Source organism: Sphaerodactylus townsendi, linkage group LG04 (assembly GCF_021028975.2).
Source record: "Sphaerodactylus townsendi isolate TG3544 linkage group LG04, MPM_Stown_v2.3, whole genome shotgun sequence".
Taxonomy (NCBI): domain Eukaryota; kingdom Metazoa; phylum Chordata; class Lepidosauria; order Squamata; family Sphaerodactylidae; genus Sphaerodactylus; species Sphaerodactylus townsendi.
Genome location: NC_059428.1, coordinates 138,979,330 through 138,995,642, shown reverse-complemented (window position 1 = coordinate 138,995,642; position 16,313 = coordinate 138,979,330). Strand labels below are relative to the sequence as shown.

The window sequence follows — 16,313 nt, the reverse complement described above, 5'->3', positions numbered from 1 at the left end:
AAGCAATTGTCACTTTCCTACAATTGTATTTTTCTACAATTTTATTTGTATTTGACAAATTCAGTTTAGTTGGGGCCCCTTCCCTGGGGGTAATTATTTCAGTTGACAAGTTGAGGTGAATTTTCACAGGAAAATTGTAACTGGTGCACTTTTGTGTAGCATTTCTGCTTAAAAGTTTGACAGCAAGAGAGAACTCCACTGATTTTGACATGCCAAAATGGGGCCCTGATGCATATGACTGTGAGCTTGTGCCACAATCCACCACTGGAAATGAAGGGGAGAGAATGTCCCAACGTGCCAGTATCCTACTTTTGTGTCCTTAGACATTGCAACAAGGGCTGGTATTTTAATGAGATTGCCTTCTGAGGGTCTCACCCATAAGCTTTGCTCTGATAGACTGTGGCAGAAATATTTTTGCCAGTGCTCCCAATTTTGTACTCTGAAGGCAATTGGTCCCTGTGTACACAGGCCCTCTTCTTGCATCTCTCTTAGCCCCCCCCCCCCCCCCCCCCCTAGCTTTAGATGTTGGGAAAGAAAAATCAGTCAGGCAAGTTCTTAAGAAATGCTGGGGTAGTCCTGCTTTCAGCAGAGGGCTGAGCCCCACTGCACCCCCATGCACCAATTCCACCTCATCTGCAAGCTGGTTTCAGGTGTGTTGCCATGCAGCTCATTGCTTTCTCAAGGAATTACAAATACAGCATCCTCCACTGTCTATATGACTTCTTCCCCTGGAAACAGTGCAGAAGCATCTTTTGGGGACTGGTGCACCCTGTGAAAAACAGCCTAGCAGCATTAAGGTTCCACAGATCTCTTATCTAACTTAGGCCAGCCAGGATTTCTTCTGGGGCTTTAAAAGGGCAGAATTAGTTACTGGCGGAGACATGACTGCTTTCAAATGGATTGAAGTAGGGTTGCCAATCTCCAGGTTGAGAAATGCATCATTCAGCATGTTTGAAAAGCAGTCAGTCAAGCTGGAAGACAGCACTAGGATCTCTCAACACCATTTCAGAACAATAAATCCCACTCCCCCATTGGGGGGGGGGGCACTGAATAGGCATATCAGATTTTTATCTCACCACAGGTGCTAGTTTTTCACCCCCAAGCTTTCCCCCCTGCTCTAATCAAGCTGTTCTCAGCTGCACCTCAGCGTCCTTTACAAAGCCCTTCTCACCTCTGTTAGGTGCCATCTAGTCACTTCCAACTTATGGTGAACTCCAAAACGTCCAATCGTTTTGCTCAGGTCTTGCAAATTGAGGGGTGTGACATCCTTGAGTTCATCCATTTCATGTTGGGCCTTTGATGTTTCCTGGCATGATTGTCTTTTCCAGCACTGAAACCTGCATTTCTGGGTATTTGTGACCATGGGAGCTTTGACACTTAGAAACTGATCCCCTGAAACTCTTTTGTGGCCTTGAAGGGGCTCCTGGACTGGAATCTAACCGATCTCCAGGTGATGCAGACCAGTTTTCCTCAGGTGTGAAAATGGCTGCATTGGCGCCTGAAAAGTGCATTGTTCCCTGTGTGTGAAAGCATCGTGTGAGTGGCTCCAGGCGGCGGAGGGGGAGCAGCATGGCCACTGCAGTTGCCAGCTCCAGGCAGGGAATTACTGGAGATCTCAGGGTAGGATATGGTGCGGGGAGGGAGCACTGAAGGGATGTGATGCCCTTTAGAGCCCATATGACAAAGCAGCCACTTTCTCCAGGGGAACCTGGAGTGGCAACCGGTAGAGGTGAAAGGGAAAAGTCGGTCTGCTGGCCATGCGCTCTTCTTCGCCCTCCTCCAAGATGGCGTCACCGCGACCGTCAGGGTCACGTGAGCGGCTCCCACGGGGATGGCCAATGGGGCGGCGCCTTCTTGCGGGGTGGGCCCGTCGCAGCCGGCCGCTAAGAGGAGTCGTATCGCCGAGGGAAGCCGAGCCCGGACGCCGCTGCCTCGCGCTGGGGCAGCCGCCCTCCCTCAGGCGAGTAGGCGGGGGGCAGCCACCCCCAGAGGACCCCTCAAGCCGCCTGAGGCGAAAGGCTGGGCCGTGAAGGATGGCTGCGCTAGCACCACAGCCCCGCAGAGCAGGGCGGCCGTGATCTCTGTGTGTGGTTGTGTGGTGGTGGTGGTGGTGGTGGTGGTGGTGGTGGTGCGGGGGGGGGGGGTGGAGAGGAGACTGCGGTTCCTTCTGCCCGGTCTGTGCGGCTTCTGGGTCGGCGGGCCAGGCGAGGGGGGGAGGGCCCTGGAGGGCCACAGCGCCTTCCCCGCCGGCCTGGACCCCCCAGCAGCGCTGCCCGTGGCCGGCCCTGCTGAGAGCCTGAGGCCTGGCAAGAAGGTGAGGCTCGCCCCCCCCCCGGGGGAGTTGTGGCGCGGGGGGGCTGAATCGCCCGCCCTCGCGCTGCCCCCCTTCAGCAGCCGCCCAGTTGAGTGGCCGGGGGGGGGGGCTGCTTGAGTGGCAGCAGCAGCAGCAGCGTCGCCCTGGGAGTGCGGGAGGGAGTCCAGGCCGGGCCCTCTGCCTGACCCCGGGAGTCTCTCCCCCCTCCCCCCCCGCCTGTGTCGACTTCCTTCCTGCTCCTGCCCTCTGCCTTGGCGGGACCTTTGCTCGGGCAGAGGCCCAAAGCAGGCAGTTCCAAGGGCGCCACTTCCTGCCCTGGCCCCGGCACCCCCCGTGCGGGAGTGGGTGGGGGTCCTCTGGGAGAGGACCGGGGGAAGTCCGTTCCCAGGGGCTGCCTGGAAAGATCTGATAATTTCATCTTCAGTTTATCTTTCGAAGCCGGTGTTTCCGGTGTTGCGCAGGAGCACCTGTTTTGTCGTTGCAACGCTGGGTAAACAAAACGAATATCTGACTCTTCCAAGCAAATCCTTAAAGGCCACAATGGGATGTCAGCCACGGGGGCAGGCCCCCTCACCTGGGGTAGAGCCGCACTCTCTTCCTCTCCTGGTCCTGTGTTGACTTAGTTACTGCGATTTATTTCGCACTTTTTCTGTTGAGGAATTTGAGATACAGTAGATTGGGGGAGGGGGTGTCCTGAATAAGTCCGTCCTCTGTGGGTTGACTAAACCCCAACCTTCTAGGCTTTAATAACTCTCTCCTGAGCCCTACGGGGGAGGGCGGGGTGCAAGTCCAAGAAATGAAATGAAAAGCATTCCCATTTCCTGTTTTTTTCCTGGGACTCTTGCTCCTTGTTTTCTTCTGTAAACCCACTGGCCAGACCAGGCAATGGAGGAGTAGATTGAGGTATCAGTTTCACTTGGTGCCTCTTTAATGTGAGGAAGCAGACGGGTGTCAGAAATTGGAAGAGACTTTGGGTGCTTGGTTTGGAGTGCAGGTCCTGTGATGGATTCTCCTCTCCTTGGTCCTGTCATCTGATTCTAGAGCTCTGCCTCTTGGTTTTCTTGGGCTTATGCTGCATCCCCTGTAGATTCAGTGATGTGTGATTTTGTCTCAAGTTTGGAGAGGGAGCTGCTGATGTGGTGGTAGACTTGATACTTTCCTTGGAATTCTGTCTGGCGCTAAGTGCCCCTTGGTATAAATAATGGAGACCCTGAGTTCTTATTTTCAGTTTGAGCTTTGAATAATGGATCTTCCCATGTCTGCTGTTTTAAAAGTACAGGGGAAACCCACTGTGAAGATAGGCTGTAAATAATTATTAAAATAGAGAAATACATTCCAAAAATATCTGTACCATTACTGCAGTTGTACACCTCATCAGAGCATTCCTACCATGTTTCCGACTAGCACTCACTAATAGCTGTGTGCCACTAAACCTTCTACAACTATAGGTAATACATTTTAATGGGGCCTGTATAAACATTACTCCAATTGTACAACCTCATATCTAGAAGAGTATTACAGGAAGCATGATAAATCCATTTAAACATTCATACCATATGGTGAAAAGTTCTTAAGCAATAAATTCAAGGCTGTTTCTTGTCAGAGTGTAACGTGTTGACACATTCTGATTGTACTTATATGGCTTGTACTTTCTTATAACACAAAATCGTCTTGTCTTTCTCAGAAGGACCTCTTTCAATAAAATGTGTGACAAGCATCAGGCCTCTATGCAATTATTCAGTATATAGGACATGTTCAATACTGCAAGTTTTTGCTCATCTCTGTGTATAATAAATCACAGGGATGTTTTATAACATAAGTAACGTTTTTTGAATTACAATTCAAAAGGTGCCAAGATGCTCTTGAAAACAACTCGTAGATTTGTTGAAGGCTTTCACGACCAGAATCACTAGGGTGTTGTGGGTTTTCCAGGTTGGATAGCCATGTTCAGTAGCATTTTCTCCTGACGTTTCACCTGCATTTGTGGCTGGCATCTTCAGAGGATCTTGGAAGACGCCAGCCACAGATGCAGGCAAAACATCAGGAGAAAATGCCACTGTAACATGGCCATACAACCTGTAAAACCCACAACACTCTAATTTGTAGACTGTCTAACCTTTTAATTGCCATGTTTAAAGGACAAATGGAACAGCTACCAAAAATATAATGTTCCACAAGTCCATCAACATTACTTACAGAATATGAAAAATCATACCTGACCATAATATCACATAAATATCTTGTTTTCTTAAATGCCGCAAGGATTGGTTTTACACAGCCTGGTAAATTAGCAACAACATGCCAGTGTTTGTGTATAATACATTTAATATTAACAGCCAAAGGATTGCAAATTGTAATAATTATTTATAGCCCAACTTCACAGCCTTTCCCCCTCCCCCTATTTTTATACGCCATGAACCCTATAGTTTTGAAAGGCTATCTGGTGGCAGTTTTCATATGGTTAGTGTTTGCTGATGGCATAACCTTAGCTGCCACTTTGGAAGAGGGCCCTTGCTTTGTGGAGAGAAAACTGTGGATGGAATGGCATGTGATTAGAAGGCTGTGAAATGGCTTGGTGGGAGTGAATGTGGGGAAATAGGCGCCTGTAAGGACCCAAGGAAGTTCCTGTAGGTGTACATATGGTAACAAGAACAGGAATAAGGCGGCCCCTTTGTCTGAAACTTCAGGTAGTGATTTTCTGTATTTATTTTATTATACTTCTACTGCTCCCATTTCAGCTGAAACTGGGCTCAGGGTGACTTACAAGGACTAAAACATAAAGCATTAACATTCCAGTAATAAATTACTTAACTCTAAAAATTACATATATATCTCAAGATGGCTATCTCAAAAGGAGACCCAGACCCCAAACTTAATAATCTACTCCGCCCCACATCCCAATTTTATCCCTTTAACAGTAAAAAAAAAAAAAAGTCAAGCAGGGGAGATAGGGGAGATAAAGAGATAGCGGGTTCCAGAATATAGTGCAAGCTGGAAATAGAAATTTGGAGAGGCTTTCTTCAGATGGATAATGTGGACTAATGGGTAACCTCAACCAAAAGATATCCAAAAGAGCCAGTCATAGTTTGTTTCAGTATAAAATCTAATTTGAATATTAAGGTTTGTACTGGTTTTATTCAACCTACTGCTAATATCTTAACTCAAAATTCCATAGAATCCTGTGGACTGGGAAAGTTGAATGGCAAAAATTCCTCCGTTTAGACCAAACCCTTTGTAACGATGTGATTCCGGCTTCTTCTGCTGAGCAAGCAATTCAGTCCTATCAATGTTTAACCCATGGATGGACAGAATTAATAACCAAAAGATCTCCCTTAAGCACCACTCTCTCTTTCTCACAATACTAGAACCAGGGGGCATTCATTGAAAATGCTGGGGGGAAGAATTAGGACTAATAAAAGGAAACACTTTTTCACGCAACGTGTGATTGGTGTTTGGAATATGCTGCCACAGGAGGTGGTGATGGCCACTAACCTGGATAGCTTTAAAAAGGGCTTGGACAGATTTATGGAGCAGAAGTCGATCTATGGCTACCAATCTTGATCCTCCTTGATCTCAGATTGCAAATGCCTTAGCAGACCAGGTGCTCAGGAGCAGCAGCAGCAGAAGGCCATTGCTTTCACATCCTGCACATGAGCTCCCAAAGGCACCTGGTGGGCCACTGCGAGTAGCAGAGTGCTAGACTAGATGGACTCTGGTCTGATCCAGCAGGCTAGTTCTTATGTTCTTATGCTCCCACTGCAATTAGAGTCTTTTATGGGAAGGTGGTTTCTCAATCAACTTATGGTTTCCAGATTTGTACCTTTTGGAAGCAGTTCAGCAAATTACCAAAATGGTAAAAAGTATGGATTCCATTCCATATGAGGAGGAGCTTAGAGAGCTCAGTATGTTTAGCCTGGAGATGAGAAGGTTAAGGAGTAACATGATAAATTTGAAAAGCTGTCATGTTGAAGATGAGACAAGCTTGTTTTTCTGCTGCGCTGCCTCAGAGACTAGGACACGGAGTAATGGATTCAAGGTACCTAAACACTAGGAAGAACTTCCTGAAAGTAAGGGCTGTTGGACAGTAGAAAGTGGGTGGTGGTGGAGTCTTCTTCTCTGGAGGTTTTTAAAGAGAGGCTGGATGGCCATCTGTCAGAAGTGCTTTGGTTGTGTCTTCTTGCATGGCAGGGGGTTGGACTGGACCGCCCTTGTGGTCTTTTCCAACTCTATGCTTCCATTCTATGATAGGAGTTCTGTGCTGTGTACCAAATATTCTCCTTAGACTGGAGACTGAGGTAGTTCCTCTTAAGGCTCGTATGTGGGTTCATCTTAACAAATATTGGTTCAAACTTCATGGACTAAGGCCTGTAATTCTCCCAAGATAGTTGTTATTCCAAATGACTGAAAATTGTACATGGAAATTACAAGAATATGGCTTCTCTCCCTCAGTCCTGATACAAACAGGCTGTCAGAAAGCCAGAGAAATGCTGATTATGCACGGCGAGGTTTCCACGATGTCAGAAAGTCTTTGTTTCAGAGCATGTTTGCCATTATTACCCCCCACCCTGTTTGCAGCTGGTTTTTGCTTGGATCGGGGGGGGGGGGGGGATGTTTCACAGGTTGTCTGTCACGCATGCTTAAATTTTTTAATATAATCTTTTTTGCCTTTAATCTTATTAATATATCAATATATCGATAGATCAATTACCAGCATTTTAAAAAGTGAACTAAAAGTCTTGAATAAGACCTCTGAACACTGGTTGTCTTTTGTGGTGGGAAGTGAGGAGGGAGTAATGGCAACGGGCAAACTGCAAAACATGAATTTGATGAGAGATGGGAATTTTATTTCATATATGAAGCAGAATTGATCGTGTAAAAATAAAAAACCTGGATAATTATTAAGTTATAAGAGATAGTGATTTAAAGGTTTGGGAATGGTTTCTCTGAAAATATTAGAATGTCACATTGGGATCCACTGTGTAATGATTATGTTAATACAGTTTTGGGTAGATGTGCTGTGTTCCTATTGGTTCTATTTCTATCTGTTTTGAATTCTTTTTGTTTCGTATCTTGTTTCTATGTCTGTCAATTATACTGTGAAAATACATTTAAAAATTGCTAATTAAGAAGAGGGGGCAAATGGTGACGGTCTCCTTTATTCTCTGTCTGGTGACTTCCTGCTTTGCTGACCGCTCCTGTTTACGTGGGCGACGTTCACCCAAACGGACTTTGCCTTGTCCCTCCCCTTTAGGTGTGAATGACCGAGGAGGTGCCCCCGACTGCACTTAGTGAGATCAGCCTCCGCCTTCTGTGCCATGATGACATAGACATGGTCAAGCAGCTTTGCGGCGATTGGTTCCCAATAGAGTATGTAACAGTCCTTGCTTTGGGGTTGGGAGGGGTGTCAGGAGGGAGAAAGGCCACGAAATCCGGTGAGCTGTACAGAGGAGCGGAGGCAATCCTGAGCTTCAGTTTGGGGATACATGGGGGTTTGGGGTGGGAAGAGGGCTATAGGAAGGGCCCAAGGACATGTGATGATACCCCCTGCCCCACAGTGAAACAAGTATGGTGTAGTGGCTAAGAGTGGCAGATTCTAATCTGGCAGTTTGATTCCCCACTCCTCCACATGAACAGCAGACTGTTATTTGGTGAACCAGATTTGTTTCCTGGCTCCTCCACATGCTTAAAAGAGTCACAGCTCCTCCAGAACTCTCTCAGCTCCACCTGCCTCACAAGTTGCCTGTTGTGGGGAGAGGAAGGGAAGGAGTTTGTGAGCCACTGTGAGATTCCTTGTGGTGAAAAAAAGCAGGATATGAACCCAAACTCCTTTTCCCCACTATATCATCCTGGCCAGTTTGCCACAATCAGGCAGTGTCTGTGGAGGACCCATCTGAGTCAAGAGAGCTACAGTGCTTGAAAGGGAGTCCCGCACAGCATCAGAACATTTCCCCTCCTAGTTCTCATTATTCCGAGAGTTCGGCTCTCTTTTTCATTAGCCAGCCTGGACTTGTCAACAGCCTCCTCCCTGTCTCTGTTTGCTTTCTCCCCAGGTACCCTGACTCATGGTATCGGGACATCACTTCGAACAAGAAGTTTTTCTCCTTGGCAGCCACTTACCGAGGCCTCATTGTGGGAATGATAGTAGCCGAGATCAAGAGTCGGACAAAAGTACACAAAGAGGTAGGCCAAGGGCCCCTCTCCTGGAGGAGACATGCACCCCTTGATCGCCTTTGGCCAAAGGTTGCCTCTTACCCTGTAATTGTCATCTGTTTTAAGTCAGCATCTGCCTTCAGACCCAGTCGCTAGATGTCCCACAACATAACAGTCTGTCCAAATACAGTCTCATCAGAAAAGGGTGTCACAGTCTTTATCCACTGGGTAAAGGATGAGGGTAGTTCTGTTTTACTCCAGATGGTTCAATTTTGTTGCCAGGGAATCTCTTTTTTCAAATGAACCCAAGGCAGAAGAGCCTGGGTGCTGATGTCTGACCTCTGACATGGTTCCCCGCTCCCCTTTCTAGGATGGTGACATTCTGGCTTCCAGCTTTCCTGTGGATACTCAAGTGGCCTACATTTTAAGCCTCGGCGTGGTGAAAGAATTCCGAAAGCATGGCATCGGTAAGGGCCTTTTCCTTTGCTCAGCTGTCTGTGGGCTGGTATCATCTCACATCCTGAGCACTAACACATCTGAATGGCTCCTTATCATTTCTGTGCTACGAAGGTTGTTTTGTTCTGCCTCAGTTTCCCACATGATGGGCTATTTGAAATTTGATCTTTGTGCTAGAAGACAAAGACAACAAATTGCATGCCAATTTTTTAAGGGATCTAGAAGATCCTGGGAAGCTAGACTGATTAATTGAGGCTTTCATGACCAGAATCTAGTGACTGTTGTGGGTTTTCCACACTTCAGATGCCAGTCATAGATGCAGGCGAAATGTTAGAAGCAAAAACTATGACTAGACTGGTTACTTTGTTTATCCCAGATAAATGGGTAAAAAAAAAAGTCTTATCAAAGAGGGAATAACATGCCCTGACCTGGGTGGCCAGAGGTAGCCTCATCTCAGCTGATCTCAGAAGCTAAGCGAGGTCAGCCCTGGTTAGGAGAGAACATGAAGGAAGTCCAGGGTCATAACGCAGAGGTAGAATCATTGAGTCAGAAGAGACCCCCAAGGGCCAGCAAGCCCAACCCCCTGCATTGCAGGAACACACAATCCAAGCAGTCCTGACAGATGGCCACCCAGCCTCTCTTTAAAAACCTGCAAAGAAGGAGACTCCACCACACTCCCAAGGCAGTAAATTCCACTGTCAAGACAGCCCCGAAGGTCAGGAAGTTTCTCCTGATGTTTAGGTGGGATCTCTTTTCCTGCACCTTGAACCCGTCACTCCTGGTTCTCGTCTCTGGAGCAGCAGAAAACAAGCTTCCTCCCTCCCTGGTTTTTGTTTCCTTAAAGAAAAGTAAGATTCCTTGGAAGCCTTTTCTGTGTCTACAGCAAAGATGCACAGCCAGAGCTGAAGCTCCCTCAAGGTGCAGTTTGATTAAGGAAGATTGGTATAAAATCGCCCTGCAGTTCTTGGCAGGGGGAAGGTGCTCACATTTTGGCAGGTCTCCTCAGGAGCCCGGCTTTTGGCTCGCTCTGCCAGATGTAGTGTGCTGGTAAAATAGCTGGAAACATTTCCACAGCATGGCATCTGGCCAGAGGTTTGGGCTTCACTGTGCAGATTTTCATGCAGGCCTTTGGCAGCCCCTGAGCTGTCTGCATCCTCTTGGCAAGATGCATAATGGGGAAACGTTCTTGGCCCAGCCCTGAGGAGGGGGGTGCTGGCGGGGCTCCCCATTGTTTCTCACATGTCCCCTCTTGTGGCAGGCTCACTCTTGCTGGAAAGCTTGAAAGACCACATCTCCAGCACAGCCCAGGACCACTGCAAAGCCATCTATTTGCACGTCCTCACCTCCAACAACACCGCAATCAATTTCTACGAGAACAGAGACTTCAAGCAGCACCACTACCTGCCCTATTATTACTCCATCAGGGGCGTACTCAAAGATGGCTTCACTTACGTCCTGTACATCAACGGCGGGCACCCTCCCTGGACAATCTTATATCCTTTGCTAGTGATGGGGCTGCGTCTGGAGCAGTGCAGTCCCAAGAAGCCCGAGTGGAGCTGGGGGAAGAGGATCTTGCCCAGCGGTCTGCAAACAGAGGGCTTGGGAGTCTGAATGGGATGCATCCCACTGGATGTGGGGTTGCAAGACCTGGAAGAAAAGAGGGACTCCATGGGGTGTGCTCTGGGGGCACAGCAGAACATTTTGGTTTGTCCCTGTGTAATGTGCAAAATGTCAACGTGTTCAGTGCAGCAGGAGTGGCCCCTCCCCTGTGTCTGTCCCAGTCCTCCTTGTTCTCTTCCTTAACGGCAGCGCACGGATTACCTCCAACACATTGGGTCAGCCTTGGCCAGTCTGAGCCCCTGTACGATTCCTCAGCGGATTTACCGCCAAGCCCAGAGCCTCCTCTGCAGCCTTTTACCGTGGTCAAGTATCTCAGCAAAGAGCAGCATTGAATACAGCCGGACCATGTGACACGAAGGTAGGCCACGGCCTGGCTGCATGGCTTGGAGCGAGGGAAGGGGGTGCCATGCTGAGTGAGATGGGACGGACTCTGTGGCAATGAATTTGGCCCCCATCCGCCACCCCTGCTGCCAGTTGCCAGCCTCCCCCCTTTCAGCGGGGAGCAAAATATTGCATTATTCAATAAAACAAAACTGTGGAGGATCTGAAGGACTGATGCAGGCAGGAGACTGGCTGGCTCGCTTAGAAAATACGTGCAGGAGTTGGGGAGCCAGCCCACCCTCCCAGAAGCCATTTTTAATTTTATTGTATTCTATCCACTTATACCCTCATGAGGACTCAAAGTGGCTCATTTCATTCTCTTCCATTTTAGCCTCACAGCAGTCCTGTGAGGTAGGTCAGGCTGAGAGACTGTGACTAGCTCAAGGTTGCCCAGCGAGCTTCAGAGGCACAAGAGGGATTTGAGCCAAGGTCTCCCAGATCCTAGTCCAACACTATATCAAACCAGCTTCCTCCCCACTCAGCCTCCACCCTGTTTCCGCCATTTGGCAGTGCTCACTTTGAGCAGGGGTTTCCCTGAAGCTGCTGTTTTAGTCCCTGGTCGAGTGAGGCTGTACTTATCTGCTCCCCTCCTTGCCTGGGTCTGAGGGCAGGGGGGTGGAGCAGAGACTCTGCCTGAAAAAGCCTTCTGGTTATCTTGCAGGCCGTTCTCATGTTTGCTGGAGTTGCACAGCTCTGTTGTGAGGAAGCAGCCAGGGGCTCCACATGTGAACTGACCTGACCCTGCAGACCAGGATGCCCTTCTGTGGACCAGGCGGCATTTGGGAGCCCGTCCACCTGGCTGGGCTCCCAGTTCCCCACCTTGGCTTGGCGCTTAAGAGAGTCTGTCTCAGAGGGGCCTGGCCCCGTGCCGCAGGTGAGCGGCTGTTGGTGCCCAAGCAAGGTCCTCTAGCGCCAGGTGGGAGATGTCGGCAGACTCTGGAAATCTGCTTGGAGTGGTGACCTGCCAGGTGGCGGGCTGAAGGAAGGAGGCAGTGCAGAAGTCGGAGGAGTGGTCTTGGTGGGGCTTGTGACCTGCTCTGGAGCTGGGAGCGCTCCTTGGCCCTGCAGTTTGGGACTTGCTGGCCTGGTTGTGACTCCGCAAGAAGCAGATGGAAACGTGGAAGACACAGGGAACGAATTTGCTGTTTCATAGTGAAATGTGTGTATATAATTCAGTATACAGTGTGTATATATCCTTTTGCCTCTTGTCTGAGCTAGAACTCAAGGACAGAGGGTGAATCGAGCCTGGGTAACAGGGATCCAGGCACGTGCGGCATCTTCTGCCAGGAGCCCGTTTAGGACAGAGGTTGCCCATCAGTGTTCTGGAGGTTCCAAGGGACAGTTTTGAAATGGTCTCCCCTTTTCAGGTGTAGCGAGGATTGGAAAAGTCCAGGGGCTGAGCTCTCTGAGTTCCATCTCTGGTTCCTGGCCCTTGAGCCCTCCAGTGGAGCAATTATTTGCCTGTTTTGCACAAGATACTTTCCAACAACAATTAAGCTGAGAAAGGGGTGCAGGACTGAGCCCTGTAATGTTATCCCTGATCCTCAAGGAATGGGAAATCAGTTCCTCCAGCTCTGCAAATGCAGTCAGCCTACAGAGAAGGAAGACGGCCTCCCTGGCACCAGGCAGCTGTGGGGCTTTTCAGTTGTTGAGCTTTACTGCTGCAGCAGAGGCATCTCCCGTCGGTGGGTGTGGGGTCAGTGGTCTGTCCTTTCAGGGTCTTGGACGTTGTTCCCAGGGACCTTCTCCCCTTTCCCCATGAGTTAGGAGGCAACAGAGCCCTCTGGGGAGCTTGGGGTTTTCCTTCCCATGTGACCCAAGAAGTCCCTCCCCAACCACGCTGGCCACACTGTTAAAGAGGCTCCCTGCCTCTGGCCGAGGTGTGGGACTCAGGAATCACCTCCACATTGGGAAAGAAAAAGGCCGTGGGACTGGAGTTGGTCCTGCCTCCTCCCAGTGGGGCTTGTCCCTGCGTGAGAGGACAATGCCAGTTGCTTGTGCATGTACTTGGTGAGTCTCCGGACGTCCTTAGTCCCCTGGGCATAGTTGCATCCCAAGAAGGGATCAGAACCTCCTGACAGAGCCAGCGAAGCCAGAAGAACTCAGAAGGAGGACCCAGTTATGCTGCCGAAGCCCAGCTGTCAACCCAGCAGATGCGCTCCAGGCAGTCGGGGGTTACCGCAGAGACAGATTGGTTCTCTCTACTGTAGCACCAAAAAGCAGAAAGGGTCTCTTTGTGAAAGGCCCTTCTGTCCTGGGGGCAAGGGATGGGTTGGGAAGAGCCCATTTAATATACATCATAGTGTGTGTTCTTCTCTAAATGTATTTTTCTAAATCTTTCTTTTTTGCTTGAGACTGTCTTGAGTTCCAGTTTGTACATTCTGGTTTCCTTTTGTGGTTTTACATACACTTTTCCACATCTGAATTCAGTGCACTTAACCAGTACTCACCAGTGGCTTCTGGGAAACAAGCCTCCGTCTTCCCTGTGACACCCTCTGCGCAGCTGCCACCTGCTCTCCCTGTAAAGGTTTTGAGGTTGACCACTTGCCTGCTGTACCTTTTATTTATTCAAAACAACAGTCAGCTGGTCACTTTCAATGTCTGATTAAAACATTTTGTTTGTGGTTCTTTGTGGGTTGTGTTCTTGTGGCTGCTGTGTGGCATCTTCTTTCCCTGGGTGAAAATGGGACTCTTGTGGGGAACAAGAGCCCTGAGGTCCCTCCAGGCCAGCCAACCAGTCCTGGCCTTCCCCACTGCTGCCTCTAAAGGTGAAAGGTGCTTTCAGTCGCTGTGGCCAGTGGCTGCTGATGGGCCCCCATGTGTACTTTCAATCCTCTTTTACATTTAAACCAGAGTCTGTTTCCCAGGAATGCCACTGAGTGGCCCTGAGGTTTGTATGGTGGAAGAGGGAGGGAAAGCACCCATTCCACCCCAGGTATGACTTCATGGTCCTCCATAAAACTGTCAGCCTCTACTCACAGGAAAGGTGCTTAATCATTGTGGTTGGCTTCCTTTGCACATTTCCCACCCAATGCTTCCAGTGGGCTGCCCTGTACTACTGCCAAAGTTTCTTCCACCCATCAGACCCCAATGAGGGGGCAGACACAGGTGCTGTTGGTGCAAGGGGGATGGCAGGTGAGCTGATCCCTTTGAGATCTGGATCTGGTAGGGGGTTTCCTTTTTGAGAGCCAGCAAGGTTGGCAAACCAGCTAGTAAATGACGTGATGTGACATCACCCCATGGATCAGTAATGATCCGGAGCGTGCAAAGGGGCCTATCTTTAACGTTGATGGTAAATCATTCTGGGCTAGGACTTAGCAGACCTGGGTTCAAGTCCCTTCCCCCCCCACACACACACACAGCCATGAAGTACCTTGGGTGACCCTGCCTTGCATCTCACCTACCCCACGAGCCAGTGGATGCTGCAGGGAGAGGCTGCCAGGCCTACGGATGTTGTTGAAATGCCCACCCATGTATCAAAACATACAGGTAGCAACCACAGACCCACCCACTGTCAGACTCTCAAACGTGGAAATAACAGAGACCATAGGAAAGTTCAAAAGCAGTTTATTCCAGGTAATACAAAGAGTAAAGCAGGATCTGAGCTAGAGTGCTCGGATCCAGGACCTTTAAACCCCCCCCCCCCCCCGTTTTGCCCCACACCAAATGTCTACTACAGTTTCTACCACAATTACACTACAGTGCTTCAAAGGACCTGGAAACCTTTCACAGCTCTTTGAAGGTGGGCTGGTGCCAGGAGATTGCCAGGAAGGGAAGAGGGAAATATTTACAATTCACACACAGCAAGACATCAAGGCACTGACACCCCCACCCCCGGCCTAGCTTGGTGACAAAGCCACTGCAGTTTCTGTCTGCTGTGAGTGGTGTTGAACACTCTTGGTGGTCAAACATAAACATGCCCTCCAATGCAGAGAAATCCCCTGAAGGTAGGTGGCGGCAGTCTCTCAAAGTGCTCTGCTTCTGGCGGGTTGAGGCTATCCTGCCCCACCTCCCGCCCATGGGAGAGCAGCAAGCGGAGCTCCTGCAAGCTCAGCTGTGGCGTGGAGGGGTGCCGTCGGCCGGGCCACATGCGAGGCCAGGCCCCGCCTCAGCCCGGGCCAGGGAGACCACCGGGAAGAGCACGACCCAGAACAGCCCGATCCAAGGTGGGCCAGGCGGCGCGGCGCGGCCACGGGGGACCCTCGGCGAAACCCCGCCCCCTGCTGCCCTTGGCCCCGCCCCACTGCCTCTGCGGCTCCGTCCCTCAGCGAGATACGGGCGAAGAGCGTGGCGGGGCTCCAGCCAGAGGACCTCGCCCCGCTTCAGCTCACTCAAGCCGGACAGGGCCAGCGGCTGAGGAAGGGCACCGAAGGCCGGCCTCCCAATGGACGGGCGGAGTGAGGGAGGCCGAGTCAATGGTGCTCGCGAGAACTGAGCAGGCCGGAGGCTGGCTAGGGAGGTTATTTCGCACTTCAGCCTACACCGCCCATGGGGGGGGGGGGGGTGTAGCTGGCCGCGCTGTGCATTTTGGGAAGTGTAGTCTGCGTGAGGGACTGGAGAAAAACTACTGCCTGGTTATGCAAGTGAAACGTTAGGAACAAGATCCACCAGACCACGGCCACACAGCCCGGAAAATCCACCACCACCAGTTGAATCCGGCTGTGAAACCCTTCCACAAAACTATTGTCCGGTTTTATTGGAAGTGGGTGGGGACAGAATATGGAGAAACAGAGTGGCTCCCGAAGGGCCAAGGCAACAGACAGGGATGCATCTGATGTCCCCATCTCTTAAGTCTGTATGAAGAACATGTCACAAGGTGAGCTGGTTTGGATTTAGGTGACAGCGTGGGGAGCCAACCTAACACATTAACCATTTGAGATATCCATTTTATTTTTTATTTTATAATTTGATTTATCACCCGCCTTTCCTCACAGGGCTCAGGGCGGTGAACAACAACAATAATAACACAATACAGAATGTAAAATAATAAGAACATACAAAACAATATGCAGATAACATCACATTGCAGTTGGAAAACAGCAACGACCTGAAACGACTGCGGAAGAAAATTAAAAGCAGAAAGTGCCAAGGCAGGAGTACAGCTGATCACCAAGAAGGCAAAATGCAAGGCTGGTGGAGAGGAAACTGAAACTATTCCTTGGCTCCATCACTGACCAAAAGGGAGGCGACAACCAATAAATCAGGCGGAGTTGGAGGCTGGGAAAGGCAGCTGCCAGAAAGGAGCCAGAACAGATCTTTAAGTATTGTAGGAAGAACATATGCTTTTAGCGAGGAGATTAAGTGCTCTGAAGGTTGCATAGAATTTCCTGTCACCATGTACCGGTGTTAAAATTGGGCAATGAAGAAAGCCTTTGAAATGTGGTCTCGGAAG

General features: G+C 49.7%; 1 protein-coding gene across 3 annotated transcripts; it reads left to right on the top strand.

Moving 5' to 3' along the window:
- Nucleotides 1-1,845: 1,845 nt before the first annotated feature.
- NAA60 (N-alpha-acetyltransferase 60, NatF catalytic subunit) lies at nucleotides 1,846-13,548 on the top strand. 3 transcript variants are annotated; one of them, XM_048492656.1, is made up of 7 exons: nucleotides 1,846-1,960; nucleotides 7,566-7,681; nucleotides 8,365-8,494; nucleotides 8,835-8,931; nucleotides 10,179-10,413; nucleotides 10,735-10,898; nucleotides 11,583-13,548. In XM_048492656.1, the coding sequence occupies exons 2-6, from the start codon at nucleotides 7,572-7,574 to the stop codon at nucleotides 10,889-10,891; spliced, it is 729 nt and encodes a 242-aa protein (XP_048348613.1). In that variant the 5' UTR covers nucleotides 1,846-1,960; nucleotides 7,566-7,571; the 3' UTR covers nucleotides 10,892-10,898; nucleotides 11,583-13,548. The 3 variants fall into 3 exon arrangements, with proteins under 3 accessions (XP_048348613.1, XP_048348615.1, XP_048348614.1); XM_048492658.1 differs by lacking the exon at nucleotides 1,846-1,960 and adding an exon at nucleotides 1,965-2,083; XM_048492657.1 differs by lacking the exon at nucleotides 1,846-1,960 and adding an exon at nucleotides 2,148-2,314.
- Nucleotides 13,549-16,313: the final 2,765 nt, after the last annotated feature.

Bases quoted from the DNA above. Each gene is read 5' to 3' on its own strand.
- NAA60 (XM_048492656.1), top strand. From the start codon at position 7,572: ATGACCGAGGAGGTGCCCCCGACTGCACTTAGTGAGATCAGCCTCCGC. The intron at 8,495-8,834 runs GTAGGCCAAGGG...TCCCCTTTCTAG, and splicing joins GGACAAAAGTACACAAAGAG to GATGGTGACATTCTGGCTTC. The intron at 10,414-10,734 runs ATATCCTTTGCT...ACGGCAGCGCAC, and splicing joins CACCCTCCCTGGACAATCTT to GGATTACCTCCAACACATTG.